This window comes from Nuphar pumila, chromosome 9, assembly GCF_984573655.1.
Source record: "Nuphar pumila chromosome 9, dmNupPumi1.hap1.1, whole genome shotgun sequence".
In the NCBI taxonomy this organism is placed as follows: Eukaryota; Viridiplantae; Streptophyta; class Magnoliopsida; order Nymphaeales; family Nymphaeaceae; genus Nuphar; species Nuphar pumila.
This window is the reverse complement of record NC_143257.1, coordinates 30294021-30316171: the sequence shown is the minus strand read 5'-3', so window position 1 is coordinate 30316171 and position 22151 is coordinate 30294021. Positions and strand designations below refer to the sequence as shown.

The following is a 22151-nucleotide window of genomic DNA, read 5'->3' as shown; positions in this document are numbered from 1 at the left end:
CCAAGGTCTTTTGTAACAAAGTGTTTTTGAAGATGAGCCTTTGTGGTTTCAATATCTTTCACATTGTCTCCTGTAAGAATGATGTCATCCACGTATACCACCATAACAACTATGCCTGAGTTAGTTTTCTTGATAAATAGTGTATGATCTGCCGCTGACCTATTAAAGCCAAAGTGTGACATCACTTCAAACAACTTTTGAAACCATGCACGAGGACTTTGTTTCAAGTCATAAATCGCCTTTCTCAATCTACACACCTTCTGACACTCCCCCTCAACCTCGAATCTTGGAGGTTGTTGCATGTAAACGGTCTTAGATAGATCCCCATATAGAAATGCATTTTTCACATCTAATTGGCACAAGCTCCAACCATGCTGAACAGCTACTGAGAGAACAAGACGAATGGTACCCATCCGTGCAACAGGAGAAAAGGTTTCAAAGAAATCAATACCATATGTCTGAGTATACCCTTTTGCTACTAATCTGGCCTTGTACCTTTCAATAGAACCATCAGATTTGTACTTTATTGTATATACCCATTTACATCCAACAATGTCAGCATCTGCTGCGGAATCAACTAGATCTCATGTATGTTGAGAATCTCATGTATGTTGAGATCAACCTGCAGCGGGGAACCGGTACTAGAGTAATATGGAGTGGATTCCAAGAAAGATACATCCGCACTGACATACTCTCGGCGAGAAATAGGATCATAACATCGATATCCCTTTTGATTTTTGGGATAACTTATAAATATGCATTTTGTAGCTTGAGCAGCTAATTTATCACGGTCAAGGCCAAGTTTGTGTACAAAACAAACACATCCAAATATTTTTTGGCGAGAAAGAGAAGAGTGGGGCATTAGGTTTTAGGATATGTAATGGAATCTGATCACCCACAGAAGATGAAGGCATGCGGTTGATCAGATAACAAACAGTGGCAATCGCATCACCCCAGTATAACGCAGGAACATTAGATTGAATCATAATGGTCCGGGGAACATCAAGCAGGTGCCGATGTTTTCGCTCAGCCACCACCATTTTGTTGAAATGAATAGGCACAGGAAGTTTGGGGTTGAATGCCATGATCTTGGTAAAATTGTAACAGAACTTTTGATTTAAACTCAAGAGAATTATCAGTGCGAACAATCTTGACAATAGATTCAAACTGAGTTTTTATTTCAAGAATTAAGGATTTGATAATACTTGGAACTTTAGATCGTTCTTTTATTAAAAACACCCATGACAACTTAGAGAAATCATAAACAATAACAAGATAGTATCGACACTGAGTCCTAGTAGGAATCTTACTAGGACCCCATACATCTGCATGAAGAAGTTCAAAAACTTTATTACTAGACTGACTCTGACTCGAAGGGAACGAACTTCAATGATACTTGCCCAGCTGACATGCTTCACACTGAAATGATGTAGTGGAAGGAATTTGAGAAAAGACTGAACGAAGCTTTGACAATGAAGGATGACCAAGACGACGATGCCACTGAACAGGACTGAATGAGTGTTCCACTGCAGCATGAACATTACCCACTGGATGATGTAGGTAGTAGACTCCATTTTCTTTATAGCCTCCAGTAATCTTCTTCCCCGTCAGCAAATCCTGAAAATGACAACCCATCGGATCAAATATTACTCTACAATTTTGTTCTTTTGTAAGACAACTAACAGAGAGTAAACTTTGAGGAAAGTTTGGAGCATGAAGAACATTTTTCAACTGTAAGGAGGAGGATATAGAAATATTTCCCTGACCAACAACCGGGGAGGAACTCTCATCGGCTAATGAGACGCCTCGATGAACAGTAATATCCTTTAGATCTGAAAAAACAAGTGAATTTTCACACAAGTGTCTGGATGCACCAGAGTCAATAATCCACTTACTGTCAGTCGGATGAAGATGATTTCCTGTTGAGTAGGCAACACCAGCTACAGGAAGAGTGGAACTCAAAGGACGAAGAGCTATCAGCTCATCATATTCAGCACGACTGAGGGTGATACTACGGTCACTTGCAGAGATATTATCATGTACATTTGTTGCCTCGAGAGTAGTAACATTTGCTTTAGGAGCATATGACTTTGATGAAGAAGAGGTTGGCCGACCATGCTTATCCCAGCAACGATCTTCTAAATGTCCAGATTTTCCACAGAATGTACATTGAAGCTTTCCTCTGCCTCCCATACCTCGTCCTCTGATATTCTGAATATTTCCACACCCATAACCAGATGAGACAACAAGAGCAGATGACTGAGTCACAGGCTGAGATTGTGGAAGAGAGATCGCAAGTCTACTCAGACGATTGTATGCATCAGCAAGAGTAGGTACATCTGATCCAGTCAACATTTGGACTTTTGCAACAGAAAATTCTGAAGAGAGACCTGTAAGAAAGCGAGCAACCATAGTTTGTTCTTGATGATCCTTTTGCTTCGAGCAACAAAGAGGCCTGTGAGCATTAAGTCTTTCAAACGCAGCTTTGACAGAGGCATAGTACTGGGCCAAGGTTTGATCTCCTTGCTGTAAATTATATATCTTCTGTTCGACTTGCAGGATACCACTCACATTAGTCTCTTGTGAGTACGTATCTCGAAGATTGTCCCACATCAGTTTGGTTGTATTATAGTAAATTAATCCATCTGCAATATGGGGTTCGACAGTATTCATGATCCATGACATAACTATGTCTTTATCTTCATCCCAAGTAACATATTTTCCCAATTTTTCAGTGGGTTCGTCTTCCAACAAAATATGTTTTCTACGATGTCCAGATACCGACATCATAAAAGTTCTAGACCACCTGGCATGGTTGGTTTCATTCAACCTTACAGAAGAGTCGTACGAGAAGGGATTGGTAAAAGCCTTATACTTCCCAATATGTTCAATTTTGGAATCACATTTCGAAGTTTCAGCCATACTGAAGATGTAATTCTATTTCAGCAAAAAAAAATCAGATTACCTCACTTGAACAGCAAGTGTTATAATCACGCGTCAGGCAATATGACAACCAGTAAAGAACATCAACCCACAAGCAGGAAGAATTTTCCAACACAGCAGGGAATCACGCCTGCTGTTTCCACGACAGAAAGAACAGCAGCCCACAAACAGAGATATTTTCCAACACAGCAGGGAATCACGCCTGTTGTTTCCACGACAGAAAGATTACGTCTGTTGTTTCCACGACAGAAAGACAACTGAAACTAACATGCTTCTTTCACAGCACGCATGTTAAAAAAAAACCACGACACAACAGGGAATCACGACTGCTGAAATCCATATTCTGAAATAAAACAACCAACTAAAATCCAGGGAATCACGACCAACGATAATATGCAGGCGCAGAAAAGGAATCACGACAACTGTTGCTCCCAAACATATAAAGCTCGACAACCAATAAGAATATCAGTCATATCTCGATCACACGCAACAGCACATGAAATGAATCTCGATCACACGCAACAGCACAGGAAATGAGATTGTTGTTGCTCCCAAACAGCAGGAAATCACGGGAAAAAAAAATCACGGCAGAAGAAAAAAAATACTCCAAACTGAGGAGCTCAAGGGTTACGGCTCCACATCTGCTCCCTTAGATCTGATGACAGATCTGGGTCAAATCCCAGATCTGTTATCAGATCTTACACAAAAAAAACAGCAAACCTGATTTCAATATATTTTTTTTCGTTGGTGAAGATCAATCCCTATTGATCATGCTCCCGAGATCAAAAGCTCTGATACCATGTAGAAGGAAGATGTGATGCGCAGACACCTGGGTAAAGAGAGAGAGAGAGAGAAAAAGAGAGAGAGTCGGTTGCACAATAGAAAACTCGTTAACTTGTTATTAGGGCTACTCTCTATGTTAAATAGAGAGAGGCCAAAAAGAATAAATTACATCTAAGTCCATCATTAAATTAAAATTTCAAATAACCTCTAATCTAAGAAGACTTAAACTTAAAACCACCTAATCTCAACAAGTTTTAAGTTAGTCAGGATTCGAATTGAGTGTGTACTTGAATTTGGAGTCCCACTAAATTTTGATTTTAATTTCTGGAATTTAAATTCAGATTTGGATTTAATAAATGAATCGTGGATATTCTAATTGGGTTTAGGTTTGATTCGAATCTAAATTAAGATTTAATTTAATGTCAATTCAAGTTTGATTTATACAATAATTTGAATCCTTGTCCAAATTGAACTTGGAATTTAAATTGAATTGGGATGTAATAACTGTGATTCTTCAAGGTATTTTCAGTGAATAAAATAATATTAATGATGAATTTTACAAAAAAAGAGCGTAAAAATGAAAAGTAGCCTAAGATAAATGATAAGAAGTATCTTATGAAAAATTAAAATTGATTCAAGTTGATTTTAGTGAAATTCGCATTCATAATTGAATTTATGCAAAAGAGGGAATTTAATAAAATACAACAACAACAACAACTACGCCTTCATCCCAAAACAATTGGGGTCGGCGATATGAACCAACAAAGAAAATCATTATGGGTCTTCCACATGAATCCTTCTCCTCCATTCATTTCTATCCAATGTCATGTCCTCGGTGAGGTTCAAAGCATTCATATCCTTTCTTATCACCTCCATCCATGTCTTCCTAGGGAATTTAATAAAATAATTGGTAAATTTCGTCGAAGTAAAATCGAATATGATTTCGGACGAATTTAGGATAATTTAATAAGTATGTTATGTAATTTCAATAAATTTGAATTTAGGTTTATGAATTTGAAATCCAAAATATCAAATAAGGTTAATTAGTAAATTAAATTTTATTATGGAATGAAAATTTGCAAATTAAATAAGCTTTATAATTTAGTAGAGGTCCATAGGTGGGGCGTCCGCTATGGGGCCCAACCTATGTGGCACCTCATCCTATGTGGCACCTAATCCTAGGTGGCACATGAAGTTAAAATTTTCATTCTTAAAGTTTGAAAAATAATAATAAGAGATTTTTAAACTTTCTAAAAACCTAGCAAAAGGGAAACTAAGTCAAAAGTTTCCAAAAAATGAGAAATCCCTCCAAGGGGGGCATCCCATCCTAGAATATTCTAGGTGGGACTGTCAAATAAGAAAAAAAAAAATAGCATATATTAAGTATATAGTGAGTATGAAAAGGAAAGAAAGAAAGAAAGAATAGAAAAAAAAATATAAACAAGTTAATGGCTTGCCAAACAAGCAAGCCATGTTAGCTTACCTTTGAGAATTATTAAGTAAGCTAAGGGGGTGATCGTCCTAGTGGCCCCCCTTGACTATGGTTGGAACCTCTTCATGAGGGAAGCCCATACAAGAATAAGACTCTCCTAGATTCTTTAAGATAATAATTTTAAATCTTGCCTAAATTTACTAAGGAGTTAATTAAGTTTAGGATTTTTAGGAAATTGTAGGAGGAAGGTGTAAAATTGTCTATGAAAAGACAATACGCATACGAGCACAAATAATATAGAAAAGATGTGCACGAAGGCACTCTCACAACACTTGAACAAAGTACGCAAAAGCGTAAAAATAATAAACATGCACAATGGCATGTATTTTATTGAAAGAACCAAATGCTTGAGACTCACAAGCTTAGGGAAAACAAGAGGGGAACACCCCTATTTATACAAGAAGGAGGAGGTGCAAGGGGGCTCCCAAGGGAGTCGTTGGGGAGCCCCCAACGGTCACATTTGTGACCGTTGGGGGCCCCCAACGACTCTCTTGGGGGACCCCCAATGCACCTTTTAGGAAAAAAGGAAAAGAATAAAAAATAAAAAAAGTTACAAAAAATAAAAGGAAAAAAGATACAACATATTCCAAATGGAATATGTGCAAAAGGTGAAATTACAATTATACCCTTATCGAGTAATCAAAAAAGAAAAATATATAAATATACATATTTCTATAAATAGAGATACATATACATATAAATATTTATATGTATATGTATCTCTAGGTATATAAGTATATATATTTATATTTACATCAACGAATTTAGGAGATACATTTTAACACCCCCCTCAAACTTACGGTGTGATAACCGCAAGTTTACCAAGGAGGAAATGAAATCTGGGCGAACTTAGAGCTTTGGTGAAGAAGTCGGCAAGTTGATACTCAGACGTTACGTATGGTAGATCAATGACCTTCTTCAAGTATTCTTCTCTGACATAATGGCAATCCATCTCTATATGCTTTGTTCGCTCGTGAAAAGTGTGATTCTTGGCAATATAAATTGCACTTTTGTTGTCACAGCACAGCTTTGTTGGTTCTTTGATAAATACTCTCATATCTTTCAAAAGACGTCGAATCCATACAATTTCGATGGTGGTAGATGTCATGGCTCTATATTCGGCTTCAGTGGATGATAGGGAGACCTTCTGTTGCTTTTTACATCGCCATGAGATCAAAGACTCACCTAAGAAAACACAGAAACTAGTGGTGGAGTGACGGTTACTAGGGTCACCTCCCCAATCTGAGTCAGTATAAGCAAGCAATTTCAATTCAGAAGAAGAAGATAGGAATACTCTCTTATTCACAGTTCCCTTTAAGTATCTGATGATGCGAAGCACAGCACTCATATGAACGGTTGTAGGAACGTGCTGAAACTGGCTGGCGATGTGTATAGCATGTGACAAATCGGGTCGAGTAATGCTAAGATACATTAAAGAGCCTACCAACTGCCTGTAAGGAGTAAGATCGGTTAGAGGAACACCGTCGTCAATCTTCATTTTTGCTCCCACAACTTCAGGAGTTTCACATACTTTGTCATCAGAAATACCTGACCTGTCAATAATCTCGCAAGCAAGTTTAGACTAAGATAGAAAATAACCACGTTGCGAATAGGCAACCTCAATTCCAAGAAAATATGTCAGAAACCCTAAGTCTGACATCTCAAATTTTGAAGTCAAGACAGACTTAATACCCTTGACTCCTTGAACATCATCTCCTGTAATTAACATATCATCAACGTAGAGCAACAAGATTACAATCCCTGCATTAGATTTTCTAGTAAACAAAGCAGTGTCAGTATAACATGAGGAAAAACCATTTTCCAGCATTACACTGGTAAACCTGTCATACCAGGCTTTGGGAGCCTGCTTTAAACCATAGAGAGCCTTTCGAAGACGAAGAACTTTATCTTTAGGAATTATCATGCCTGGTGGGGCATCCATATATACTTCTTCGTTGAGATCACCATTTAAGAAGGCATTTTTAACATCCATTTGAAATATGTTCCAATTTTTAATAGATGCAATAGTAATAAGACACCTAACGGTAACCATTCGAGCTACAGGGGCAAAGGTTCCTTCGTAATCAATTCCATACTCTTGCCCATACCCTTTAGCAACTAAGCGAGCTTTATACCTTTCTAGAGAACCGTTGCTCTTAGTTTTAACTTTAAAGACCCATCGACAGCCTATAGTTTTCTTTCCTATAGGTAGAGTTTGGAAATCTCAAGTTTCTGCCCTTTTAAGAGCATTAAGTTCACTTTGCATGGCTTCTTGCCATTCTATACATTTTTTAGCTTCTTCAAAATTTTTTGGTTCAAAATAAGAGTGAATGGCACTTATACAAGCCCTATATCGGGGTGAAAAAGAATCAAAAGAGACAAAACGAGTTGGAGGTCTTCTATTCCTTTCAGATCTTCTATGGCCAAGAGAGGTGGAAAGCTCACTATATTGATGAACAGCACTTCTAAAGGTGTCTTGGTTTCTACGAGAGTAGGTTATAGGCTCACTTGGAACTCTACTTTCTGGATCATTGAGTGAATTATGTTCACCAATATCTTCATCATTTTCCTCATCATGGTTTAATGATACATCATCATCACTAGATATGTCATCATTACTAGACAATAAGTCGAATAAGAAGGAGTAATCAAAATTTTCTTGTTGAGAAACATTTTTTTCAAAATCACCCTCATTTTCTAAAAAAGTTACATTTCTAGAGACATATAGTTTATCATCTCGAAGGTCGTAACAACGAAAACTTTTTTGAGTTTCGAAATAATCAAGAAAAGCACAAGGAATAGCCTTGGGAGAAAGCTTGTCATTCTTATCCGTAAGTATGAAACACTTACATCCAAAGACTCTTAACCTACTATAATCAGGTTCAAGCTTATGTAATACCTCAAAGGGAGATATTTTACCTAATAACCTAGATGGTAAGCGATTTATCAAATAAACAGAAGCAAGAGCTGCTTCAGCCCAAAAAAATTTAGGAATATTTTGAGATATAAGGAGAGTCCTAGTAGTCTCGATAATATGTCTATGTTTTCTTTCAGCCAACCCATTCTGTTGAGGCGTTTTAGGACAGGACCTTTGGTGAACAATACCGTGATCCTCGAGATATACCTTAAATTGATTGGAGAGATATTCTCCTCCAGAGTCACTTCTAAAAATCTTTATGTTACTACTGAATTGGTTCTTAATCATTGAATGAAAATTTTTAAAACATGAAAACACTTCATGTTTAAACTTAAGAAAATATATCCACGAATATCTGGAAAAGTCATCCACAAATATTACGTAATAGGAAAAGCCTCCTTTTGAAACAACAGGTGCAGGTCCCCAAACATCCGAATGGACAATTTCGAAAGTTTTAGAAGAGAACATAGTTCTTTGCTCAAAATGTAAACTTCGCATTTTTCCAAGAATACAGTCATTACAAGAAAAAGAGCTTTTACATAGGTCTTTTGCGAAATGTAAATATGATAACTTGGTGATATTAGGATGACCAAGTCTTTTGTGTCATACATTTATATCTTTATGTCGGGCAACATTACACAAAACTTTTGGAATTTGAAGAGATTCCATATAATATAAATCTCCTCTTGTAAAGCCTTCCCCAATCAATTTCCCGGACTGACGATCATGTATTAAACATTTATCACAAGAGAATTTAATATCGCAGCCATAGTCCGTGAGTTGAGAAACAGAGAGAAGATTTAAGTTTAGTTTAGGTATAAATCTGATTTTTTGAATAAAAAACTCTTGAGTTTCAAAATTACCTATTCCTTTAATTTCAAGAGAGGTTCCATCCGCAGTGGAGACAAAAGATGGGGAACCATTTTTTGAGTAATCGGAGAGTGAAAAAATGTTTGGGGACATATGAAAGGATGCACCGGAGTCCAAAAGCCAAGAGATTTTACCTGGAGAAGAAGAAGTGGATACGGCCGCACCGGAGGTAGATCCTTTGAGGAGAGGTTGAAGAGCTTCCACTATTTGATTTATAGAGAGGGTCCCACTTGAAGATGCCTCCTCTTTCTGTGGTACACCAGTGGTAGCCATGGCTAGGAGCTTCTTCCATTTGGGACAAACAGGTTTGATATGCCCCCGTTCTTTACAAAAATGACATAGTTTTGCTATAGCCCCTTTTTCCCTCTTTGTCCACCATTTTCTCCTTGATTTTGAAATTTAAAGTGAGGGGGACGATAGGTTCTTACATTGTTTCCGGGTCTTGATACGGCATTAACCTCACTATTTTCTTCAATACTACAAGGAACCGCAAGAACATTCGATCCTTGTTTACATAAATTCATACGAGTCTCTTCACCACTTAATTTGGTGACAACATCTTCAAGAGAAGGGGGAGAAAAGGAGGAGAGAAGAGATGACCTTATTTGCTCAAATTCGGGCCTTAGCCCATTCAAAAAGTTGAAGAACCGAGCTTCTTCAAGTTGCTTGTGACGGAGCTCAATTGCCTCTCCACTCCATTTTGGTTCAAGCATTGCAAGCTCATCCCAAATAGAGGAAAGATCGGCAAAGTATTCCCTAATCGTCATTTCACCTTGAGTAAGGGAGATAGCCTTCTTTTGAAGGTAATACTTATGAGAGAGATCCCTTGATGTGTACATTTTTTCAAGATAATGTCAAGCTTCCGATGTCTTTTTGAATTTGATAATGTTGGCATTAATCTTGGTTTCCACAGATGAGAAAAACCATGAAAGAATTTTGAAATTCTTCATTTCCCATTCATCGTGCTTCTTGGAGTATTCTTCAAGGGCTTTGGTTGTTTCTTCTCCCTCAAGAATCTTGATTTCGCTTCCATTTACCACGGTAATCTTGGGTTCCGGTTCCGGAATTGTGCCAAGTACATATCCCCATAGGCCCTTCCCTTTTATATGAGCCTCCATATTTCCGGCTCAAACATGATAGTTGGACCCATTTAATTTGAAACCAAGAGCAAAATGGGACTCTTTTTCGCCCATTAGAGAGTAAAGAGGTAGAGGAAAAAAGCGTACCAACACAATATTTCCAACACCAACTTTGCACAAGTTTCTTCTAAAATATTTGAGAAGAAAGATCCACCACTTCAAACTTCAAAGATCGGAAGGCATGTTTTTCGAGGCACTCGAAAATAGAGAATCTCACGATCTTCAATAATCAACCTTGCTCTGATACCATGTAAAATTGTCTATGAAAAGACAATGCGCATACGAGCACAAATAATATAGAAAAGATGTGCACAAAGGCACTCTCATAACACTTGAACAAAGTACGCAAAAGCGTAAAAATAATAAACATGCACAATGGCATGTATTTTATAGAAAGAACCAAATGCTTGAGACTTACAAGCTTAGGGAAAACAAGAGGGGAACACCCCTATTTATACAAGAAGGAGTAGGTGCAAGGGGGCTCCCAAGGGAGTCGTTGGGGAGCCCCCAACGGTCACATTTGTGACCGTTGGGGGCCCCCAACGACTCTCTTGGGGGACCCCCAATGCACCTTTTAGGAAAAAAGGAAAAGAATAAAAAATAAAAAAAGATAGAAAAAATAAAAGGAAAAAAGATACAACATATTCCAAATGGAATATGCGCAAAAGGTGAAATTACAATTATACCCTTATCGGGTAATCAAAAAAGAAAAATATATAAATATACATATCTATATAAATAGAGATACATATACATATAAATATTTATATGTATATGTATCTCTAGGTATATAAGTATATATATTTATATTTACATCAACGAATTTAGGAGATACATTTTAAGAGAAGGTTTGGGCTGGAATTTGGTTGAGAGAAAGGAAACTTTATGAGGTTGGGAAAAAAAATCAAAACCTATATAAGAAGAGAGGGTGCACATGCCCCTCCTATTTTGCCTTTTTATTCTTGTTACTTTCTCTCTCTTCTCTCCAAACCTCTCATTTCATCTCCTTCTTCCCCCCACACTAATTTGGAGGTTTGAGACTCCATTGAAGACGTGTTGACCGGAGGTAAAGCCTTAGTCCAGAGGTGGTGTTCAGTTCGAGCCAAGACCATCTAGTTTTGGCGTTCGCATCCGACGATTCTGACGATTTGAGGTAGGGGTTCTAAACCGATACTCATAGATTAGGATCAGTATGCACAAGCATACTTCGGGCAATACGTCGATATGAGAATCTTATATCAGTCCTAACTCCGTTGAGACTTATATAGGTCTCGATTTCGTAAGTACCGAAACCGATTTTGTAAAAAGACTTCAATTTCGGTATTTAGAAGAATTTTTGCCAAAACGGGTTGGGGAAAACTCAAAGACTAAGGTTGGACAGAAGTACACCCCATAAATTGAACCGTATCAGTCCATTACTCCAGGACTGATCGGTTGTTTCAAAAAAAAATTATTTGTATGATAGCAATATGTAGAGGTTTCAAAATATTATATGTAACAGAGGGATGCACGGTCCTACGTCTGTTCCTCTGCGCACCTACTGTGTGCAGGAACACACAAATCAGTACAAACCCTCGTGACATGCACCCGCTGTGTGTGCAATTGAACAGAGGTGCATCTGCTCGCAGGGCTCCTATGCTGTGCACAAGGCCGTATGAGTCCCCTGCACAACGGTGTTTATATGTTCTGTAAACTGTTGAGTATATACACACTCAAAACGAGGTTCGTATGCGATAAGTAATTAATTAGATGATGATTAATTAGTTATGCTGGATAAATTAAATTTTCTGCAAATAACCATAGTGCACACATAGTTAGAGGACTCTTTACGTACACCTATTTCCAAAATCTCTTGTTGCCTACACACAAGCACACAAAGGGTTTTTCTTTAGGGGCTCATAATAGTTGTGCGTCAACAATCGCTGATTTGTTGTTCCTACCCTACACACGTCTGTCGTGTACATCCGGGAACGAAAGTGCAAGTGTTACTGTTCTTGTTTGCTGAACCAATGCAAAGTGTTTTTGTCAATGATTACTTGGTAGTCATGGGTGTACACAGGCTGAGTTCAAAAAGAAAAAAAAAGAGAGAACTCTTGCACATATGTTTTTGTGGAAAACGCACAAAAAATGAATTTGTCTCAAGAAGAAAACTCACATGTATGCATGTTGGTATATATGCTTGTGTACTCGAGCAACATATCAGACGGTGGATTGTTGTTCATATAAATCCCAACAAAAAATAAATAAATAAATAAGACTCATGGGTTTATACAGCTCGATTTTTGGGAAAACCGGTAATTCGGGGATTTTGGATTCACTGCGGGTTGTGTACTTATTTCCCATGAAAAGAACAGATATTCATGTTGTCAATTCTCTCAATTGTGAATTATGCTATCAGTAAAAGAAAACTTGAAATATAAAATAATTGTTGTGCAAAATAAATGCATATGGTTATGAAAAATCCCGAAAACTTTTATGAGGACATAGTTTTCGGGATGACAGATCATTTTTCTGGTTTAATGGTTGTAGAAATGTGGTCTATTCGTGAGAAAATTAGTATGATTAATGTCTGGATTATTTTAATCATGTATGACATGCGGATTAGTAAAAAATAATAGAAAACTCAATTTGGTTTGCCTGTTTCTATTCACCTGAATGCATATAACCCGCTATTATGCATAACCGACCTCGCACCGTCCGGTAAATCATTTGTATCTCTCCCGTTTTTACGAATAATTTGTTGTGTTGGAAAGCTAACAAAATTTCACATAATCTGTGAAATTTTGGGCTTTGTTCTCAGACTATGCACAAAATAGTGACAGTCGAAACAAAAATGTATAGGCGAACACTAAACCGGTCGTATCTCTCTCAACAACAACAACAACAACAACAACAACAACTACGCCTTCATCCCAAAACAATTGGGGTCAGCGATATGAACCAAAAAAGAAATTCATTTTGGGTCTTCCACATGAATCCTTTTCCTCCAATCATTTCTATCCAACGCCATGTCCTCGGTGAGGTTCAAAGCATTCATATCCTTTCCTATCATCTCCATCCAAGTCTTCCTAGGCCTACCCCGACCTCTTTTAACTAATATATTTTCCCATTTCTCCAACCTTCTAACTGGAGCATCATTAGGCCTTCGCCGAATATGTCCAAACCACCGTAAACGATTCTCTCGCATCTTATTTTCAATGGGTGCAACACCTACCTTCTTACGTATCTCTTCGTTCTGAATCTTATCTTTTATTGTATTTCCACACATCCATCTAAGCATCCGCATCTCAGCTACACTCATTTTTTGAATATGATGTCTCTTGGCAGCCCAACATTCCGTACCATATAGTAAAGCGGGTCTAATAGTCGTCCTATAAAACTTTCCCTTCAACCGCAATGGCATTCTACGATCGCACAGCACTCCAGTAGCACTTTTCCATTTCATCCACCCAACCTTTATCCTATGATTTACATCTCCATCAATTTCTCCATACTTTTGAATGATGGATCCCAAATATTTGAAATAATCATTCACCGGTATATCTTGCTCACCAAGCTTCACTACACTCCCATCACTACTTCGTTGCTTACTAAACCGACATTCCATATATTCAGTCTTACTCTTACTCAACTTAAAACCTCTAGCTTCCAATGTCTGTCTCCATAATTCTAACTTAGCATTAACCCCAGCTCTAGACTCATCAATCAAAACAATATCATCAGCAAACAACATACACCACGGTACATTTTCTTGAATTGATCTCGTAAGCTCATCCATCACTATCGCAAATAGGAAAGGGCTTAAAGCAGATCCTTGATGCAACCCAACCGTTAAAGGGTCGTATCTCTCTCATTCGGAGGAATTTTTACTAGCGGTTTGTGGCATCGGAAAGCTGACGGAATTTCCTACATTCTGCCAAAAACTGAGCTATGTTCTCACACTGTACACAGTACTGTGATAATCGTAACAAAAGGTGTTTGGGGACTCAGCGAGTCCTGAACCGGCTAAGGACCGGAATAACAGTGAATACAATGCATTAATGGTTTTCGAACTTCTGTTTGATCCAAAATTATTGAAACTGTAAATGCAATTATAACACTGATTTTTTGCTGGTGTTGAATGCCCAAATGGGGGCATGAGCTGAATAAGGTGCTCACTGCACAAATATGTTTTATTGTATATTGTGATCGAATTAAATGAAACATGCATTGAATGAGAATGTCAATGGATGCATATAATTGTATATGGTCAATGCCTATTGATGAATGAGTATTTAAAATTTGAAATGTTAAAAATATGCAATTGTGCATGACTAATGATTGGCATTGCAACTGTGCATCCATGAGCCTGGAAGGAGACCTGAATCTTTAATTAGATTTGTATTGTGAACTGTATAGACCTCATAAATCAAAGAGGTTAACCATGTGACACTAAAGTCTAATGCTTACAAGGAGAGGGTAAGTAGTACGATTGGCATCGTGGATATTGTTTTTTATCATGGAAGGTTGCTCATTTCCAGCCACGAAAATAGAAGAAGCCTCCACAATAGACTACGGGGTGGATGGTTACGAAACTCATGAGTGAAAGTCTGATGCATCAAGGTTGGTGGTGTTGGGAGCTCTTTCTCGATAACGGTCGTCCATCACCCGGGACTGGTGAAAGGTGTTCTGCCAGGTCCAAAGCCAGAATTGTATGAATACACTACCTGCGCCATGGCCATGATCCAGGTTTATGCCTGTGTCATACCCACGGGACTAAAAAGTGAGAACTTAAATTAATTGTGAATTTAGTTAGTCATAGCATGCATCATTTAAAAAGAAAAATCTGATTAAAGATAATGAAGTCACTCATGCATATATGGTCGCTCGTTCTACAATGGTAAGTGCATGCATCCTTAACTGCTCATGCATAAGATTTTAATTGCTTATTAATGATATTCTTGCGATGATATGCATATTTGAATAGATAAATGTTTGGATCATTGTGTAAGTTTATTGAAATATAATTATGTACATTGTTTTTCATTTACCTGAGATGGATGCTTACCTATTTGAATGCACGATAGTATGTCTCATGTATATTGGTTTCGGTTTACCTGTATTGATAATTCCTACCAGGTTTTCATGAGTCTGACCCGTTTTATAGGTTTCAAGTGAAGTATGATAAGCAACTGCGGAGCAGATGCAGAATGTTTGGGCGACGTCGAGAGCGAGTCTTTTCCTTTTCCGGAGATAGTTTTGAAAAAACAATTTTGTTATTTTGGATTGAAAAGACTCTGATGTAAATTTTGAATTATTGAAACTGAATTAAGTTTTAATAGTGAATGTTATTCACATTTTAATTCAGTACGATGATTGATCGTATTGTAACCCGCTCAGAATGTTTAACCCAAAGAAAAGTTTGTTTTCGTTGTTTTAAAAGAAAAAAAATCTCTTGAATTTTCGGGTTAAAATTTTGGGGTGTTACACTCCCTCTCTCAACGACTTTTAGAGGGAGGGGTTTCATTAAATATACAATGAATACAACTTGTAAAATTCTTGTTACAATTGGACTCCTTTGAATCCTACTTGGGGAATTTAGTAATCTTGTTGAACTCAACAACTTCACATTTGGGAAGTTCTGGATTTCTAGGAACTTTCCTCTTCTCTCCAACTTTTTTGAATGGGAAGTGAGATGACCAGGGTGACTATCCAAACTCCCAAAGTTTTTGGGAATACGATCACGAACGAAATGCACATCAATCTCTACGTGCTTGTTGTGCTGATGAAGAATAGGGTGTGCTACCATGTAGGTGGCGCTGACATTGTCACACCACATCATTGGGGGAATGTTGTGCTTGACTCCAAGTTTTTTCAAAAGAAATTGGATCCAGAGGAGCTCTACATCAGCATTTGCAACTGGCCTATATTCGACTTCAAAACTGGAACAAGCTACGGTATTTTGTTTCTTTGAGATCCAAGACAGAATGTTGGAACTGAGATTGACAACGTAGCCACTGGTGGATTTTCGATCATCAGGGCATCCTGCCCGGTCTGTATCTGAATAAGCTTCTAAACTGAACTATGAGACAAGTCCAACCAGGAGACCAAAGTGAATAGTGTGTTTCACCTACCTCAAGATACGTTTTACTGTTGCCCAATGGTCAACTGTGGGTGACTGCATAAATTGAAACACCTTGTTCATTGCAAATGAGAGAACTGGTCAAGTGAGTGTGAGATACTGTAGAGCTCCCACAATACTGCAATACTGAGTCAGATCCTGAAAAGGTTCTCCTAAATTGGCAGAAAGAGCACCTGAAGTTGATAAGGGTGATGTTATAGGTTTTGCACCAGACAAGTTTGACTTCTCTAAAAGACAAAGAGCATATTTCTTTTGAGACAACAGTAACCCTTGTTCAGCTTTAATAGCTTCAATACCTAAGAAGTAATGCAGTTCCCCTAAATCTTTTAGGGCAAATTCTCTGCTTAGGCACTTAATGAGATGACTAATAGCAACAGAAGAGTTCCTGATGACTAGAATATCATCAACATAAACAAGAACATATAAAATTGTCCCCTCTTTCTGGAGAACAAACAAAGAAGTGTCAGTGCTCAAGCTTTCAAATCCCATAATAGAACATTGAATATAGACACGCATGCACACAAGCCATTGGTAGGACACTTTGCATTATCTATACCAATCAAGCTTGGAATAAAGGAGAGGGCTGCAACTGGCAGCTTTCTTTAGTGTAATTTTTTGCTAAATTCTATGCAAGTCATTAACCTTGGAGAAAGGGTGCAAAGAATGTTAAGGATCACTGCCAAAGGAAATGTCGTAACTTTGACACATATCAGCTACATGGGCAATTTTGTAATATTTGTGCCACTATTATGGATGGCAAATATGAAACTTTGATTATCTAAGACCTGTTTGCAACATACCCTATTTAGTATTTGAGATTATAATAAAATCACATCATGCCACTCTGCACTAATAAGAGAAATTCAAGGGGTCAAAAGATTTGATGGTGGTTTTCCTCTTTCTCAAGTATTATGCTATTTTCTTTCTAAAGCAAGGATTTACCCTCAAATTTTCATAGTGTTAGAGATTTGATCTTCAAGGACTCAAGTGTGCAATTTGCCAATCTCTCTTTTTTCTTCTATACCTGACTCTTTCCTCTTTCTTTGCTTCTTTGCTTCTTTGTTTCTTTCTTTCTTCTATGTTTCTTTTTCACTTCTGTTTTAGTTCCTTTTTTTACACACTTCTTTCTTCCAATTCCTGCTTCAGATGCACTCATAAACCACTCATTTCTCACTTCCACATTCCATATTACTTCTCGATTCTGATTTCCTCTTTCGCAAACTTGGTTTACCTTCAGATTTTTAAGGTGTCACCTATAAGTGATAATCAAAAATGTTGCCCAATTATAACACAAAATATGCAACGGTTTTCATTCATCATAGATGACGGCAAGGTAGAGAAGCCAGCTCAAATTTATGTATAAAAAGTTGACATCTGGACATGTGAACAGGGATGAGTGTTGAGATATATAATGCAATAAGGAGATGGAAAAATATAACATGCCTGCACGAGACTAGACTAGGAATTGGTAGTAGGAGGAGGAAGCAAACTTTTTATCTGCTATATCCACTGTTTTCTCCTCTAATCCCCTCCTCCTTGCTTTTTGAAAGTAAAGAAAGACAGAGAGAAGCTTCAAACATTGTTTCCACAAACTTTCCACCAATGTCACTGACCTATGTCACAAGGCCACAGGAAATGCCATTGTTGGAGTAGCCCTATGACATAGTCGCTGACACCTGAGTCCACAAAACAAAGGAACTTTAAGCATGATTTGCCAACCTTATTGGCATTTCATCATATATGCCAAATAACTAAATTGTCATTGAGAAACTTCAAAAATTTGCATAACCAGACCACCATATTCCTGCTGAAGAAATTTTATTTAAAAAGATTTTTTATATGAAATTTCATAAGAAAAGGGCATTAAACTCATTCATCTTCAAAGAAGCCTTCACAAATTGGAAATTATATCTAGTATTTTTCGCTTTTAATTTATATCACCAGGCGGCTAATGGTAGGTGGAAGGAACTTAAATCAACTCTTTCATAACCCTAAGCTTCCCAATTTAGTTATGCTGAACTTCAACCTTCTGTTACTTAATCCCTATCTCAAAAGCATTTCATGATTATTGGATAGTGATTTATCTAACCTCCCTCGGCAGCAGAGAGGTGGATCACAAAATTATCTTCCCCACGTACTAATCTTTAATTTGTTATTTTCATTGCACATCTATGATCAATTCAGTGCTTCTTAGTTCACGCTCTTGTTATCAGCTTGTTGATAAGGCGATGTCCATCTACTCTTTCTATGTTTTACGGTTTAGCTATTCAAACCTTCGTACTTAGTAATTTCCCTTCGAATTGGTAAGCAATGACAGACGAGAAGATAATGCATTTAACAGTTGGTTTTGGCACTCAAACATTATCGGCACACATGATAGCAAGTTCAGATGAAATGGGATGGCCAAGTGCATGTGGATCTCACTTGTATGCTTGCGCTTATATGACAAGATTTAAATGTCACGAAAATATAGAGATGCAGAAACAAGGATGCTTGATATAGTAGGCCTTTATCATCTTCAGTTTTCTTAGTCTCTCTTCCAATCAGTTGTCATGAATCTTGATTCTCAACTTCCTGTTTCGTTCTCGGTCTCAAAATTTGTTTCCGTACTTTGTCAAATCTACACTTAGTATCTTAAAGAGTACGCTTCAGGTCACCAGGATGAAAGTACAATTTAAAGGTAGACCAGTATTGAACGCACACCATCGATCAAGAAGATGCATCACACGTATCAAACATCGCATACAAATACATAAATGAATAAAACTATGGAAAGAATAAGGCACCAGAAGAATCAAATTCATGACATCTACGTAAAAGTCCTAAAGCACCGAGAAGTCATTGCCAACGAAAACCATAGAAACGATAACGGGGAAGCGATGCAAATAACAGTTCCGACTATGCACCTGGGAAGAAGAAAAGAGAACGGCATCCGAGAATTTTCTGAGTTCGAGGGACGGCCTCTTCCTGAAGGGGTGATGAACATGAAAGGAGCACGCTGTAGGAGGCGAATAATCGAGCCTTGCATGCAGTGGAGCACCGTTTAGAGTTGGGCAATCGAAAACAGCACAACCCATTTCTCAAAAACCAAAGGAAATTTCTCCAACATTAAAGAACCAAGAAAAAGGAAAAGGAAAATGCCCCTCTTCGTTCAACACGATGAAATAGAAAGGGTTAAGAAATGAGAGTTCAGGAACCCAAGAAAGCAATCAGAATTTTCGGAGAGAGAGAGAGTTGTTGCAGCAATTGTACGTAGTAAGGGTAGCCCAGGCAAGGAGGTTATATGTCCCCTCCCTTCCCCGGAATTGGGAAGTGGATCAGGTCATGCTGAGCATGAGCGATTTTGCTCATGCCGACATCGTGGCCATCCGATTTGCATTTAAAAAAGCTCAAAAGTCAACAAAACCACGTGGCATTCATCCAAAATGCAAATAGACGGCCATGATGTCGGCATGAGCAAAAAAACACTCATGTTCAACATGACCGGATCTACTTTCCCGGAATTGCATGTTCTCAAGTCTGAATGAGTGTCACTTATGTAAGCACGTGGGGGCTCGTTTCCCGTGCGTATGCATCACTTAGTATCCTCTTTCTCGCCATTAGCGTTATAAAATGATGTTTTGAGTAAAGGATAAAAATATTTTCTCGCCAGAGTTTGCAAATACTTAAGTATCATTTCTCATCAGCGACATAAAACAATATTTCGAGTAAAAAATAAAAATATCCTCTTGCCAAAAAGAGTTAAAATCGTCATTGTATTCGCCTTAAAGAGTAAACTCATCTGCTTTAACAGAAGCTTCTCACAAGATGTCACCCTAAACGTTCTGGATCACCCTGTGATGACGCACCATCTACTATAACAGGAGCTTCTTTTGACGACACAGTCTTTTACTGTCGTCTGTTGCTGCCGAAGAACCCTTTACCGTCGTCTGCTGTCATCGGAACGTAGTCGGAGCATTGTTGCCACCATCGTCTTCATCTACCTTCTAGGTGTTTCTCCTCCACTGTCGGATTAGCAAAATTGTGTTCTAGAAGGTGAGTTTTGTGTAAGTTTTCATTATTTAAACAAATCGATTTATAAATCTGAATGTTAAATCTTACAAGTAGTTGTACTATATTTGCTAAATAACACATATTTTCATACTGAAACAAGAGTCGTGAAAGGGAACGATATGTACTTATGAAGGCTAAATTTCTACAATGATTTGTAAGTTTGAAATTAACAAAGAGTTATACATTTAATACAATAGCGATTTGTTCGATGCAACAATGATTTATACGTTTAAAGCAGTAGCAATTTACGATTTATGATTCATGATTTATATATTTTAAGCAGCAATGATTTATACATTTAATGCAGTAGTGATTTGTGATTTACAACGATATGTACTTATGAAGGGTTTGATTTCTACAACGATTTGTACGTTTGAAGGAGCGCTTTGTATGTTCGATGCATCAACGATTTATACGCTTGAACCAGTGGTCATGTGTATTTATGATTTATGAAGTTACCATGATTTGTACTTAAGTTTGCTAAATCATACTATGATGTTTACTTAGGAAGCAAAAATGTTACAACGATATGTACTTATGAAGGGTGCGATTTATACAACGATTTATACGTTTGAAGCAGCAATGATTTATACGTTTGATGCAGTAGCGATGTGTAATTATGAAGTTACCTCGATTTGTACTTAATTTTGCTAAATCGTACTACGATGTTTATTTATGAAGCCAAATATTACGACGGCTTGTAATATTGATGATTATGTAACGAATGTGATAATTTGTAATAATATATACTTGAGAAAGCGGTTGTAACATACAATAATGCAGTTAAATTTATGTGTTGTGCAAGTTAGTAATGGCTACAATTCGTAAGACAAGAAAGCCTTCATCGTTTGAGGGGATAACTCTTGGAGAAACCATCCGCCAATCTGATATTTATGAGGGTTATATAAAGAGCATTGAGAATGATAAAGACAGAAATAAATTGTTGGATATTTGTTATGCGGAGCCTGATCCATCAGATATTGAAGATGAAAAGCAAACGAAGAAAGATGGGGAAGAACTAAAGATGAAGAAGAAGAAGGATAACGAAGAGAAGGAAAAGCAAAGGAAGAAGGGGGAGGAGAATGAAAACTACGCGCACTTATGAGGCAAAAAGATTTCTTCCTACCGACCATGCAAAATTAAATTTATATGCACATCATTCTTTATGTTATCTATCATGATCGTCAGTTGCATTGCACTATACTATGCATCAAGTTGTTATTTACCGTGCCAATAAAAGAAATGACTTATCGTATATGTGTGTTGACACTAGCGATTCAAGAGACAACAATTTAATGACATCTACGACGCTGCGAAGTGATTTCAATTTTAATCGCTAAATAAACAACGATTTGAATACGCACATCACCACCGCAATCGTGCAACAATGTAAATGTCGCGCGCACATGTTTCAATACCATAATATAAATATCATACAAATCGACACTAGCAAACACATAATATGTTACAAATCGATATATATATTACATAATATATTACAAATCGATACGGAAATTCAGCATAATAGCTTACAAATCGATATTAACAAACAAAACAATATATCGCAAATCGATAGTATGTTACTACAACCACGATTTGCGTTATATTATTCCAATATTTTCTATATAAAGGCAAATCGTTCTTGCTTACATAGACGCCATTGCTTAAATCGTAAACATCACAACCAGAATCCAAGTCTCACAAGGCATATCGATTTTTGACAACGAGCGGTATGTGAAATGGCGTTTCTTTTACAAATGAATGACACATATTTTTGTAACAAAGGCAAATCATTGTGGTGATTTATGATTTATGATTTATGATTCATGATTT

At 37.4% G+C, this 22151-nt stretch overlaps 1 protein-coding gene across 1 annotated transcript in view; it reads right to left on the bottom strand.

Moving 5' to 3' along the window:
• DXPS3 (1-deoxy-D-xylulose 5-phosphate synthase 3) overlaps positions 1 to 19563 on the bottom strand; it is a 140665-nt gene extending 121102 nt beyond the window's left edge. The window contains exon 1 of the mRNA XM_090017636.1: positions 19172 to 19563. Within this exon, the coding sequence (XP_089873762.1) occupies positions 19172 to 19342 (171 nt within the window). The 5' untranslated portion in view covers positions 19343 to 19563. The remainder of the gene's footprint in view (positions 1 to 19171) is intronic.
• Positions 19564 to 22151: the final 2588 nt, after the last annotated feature.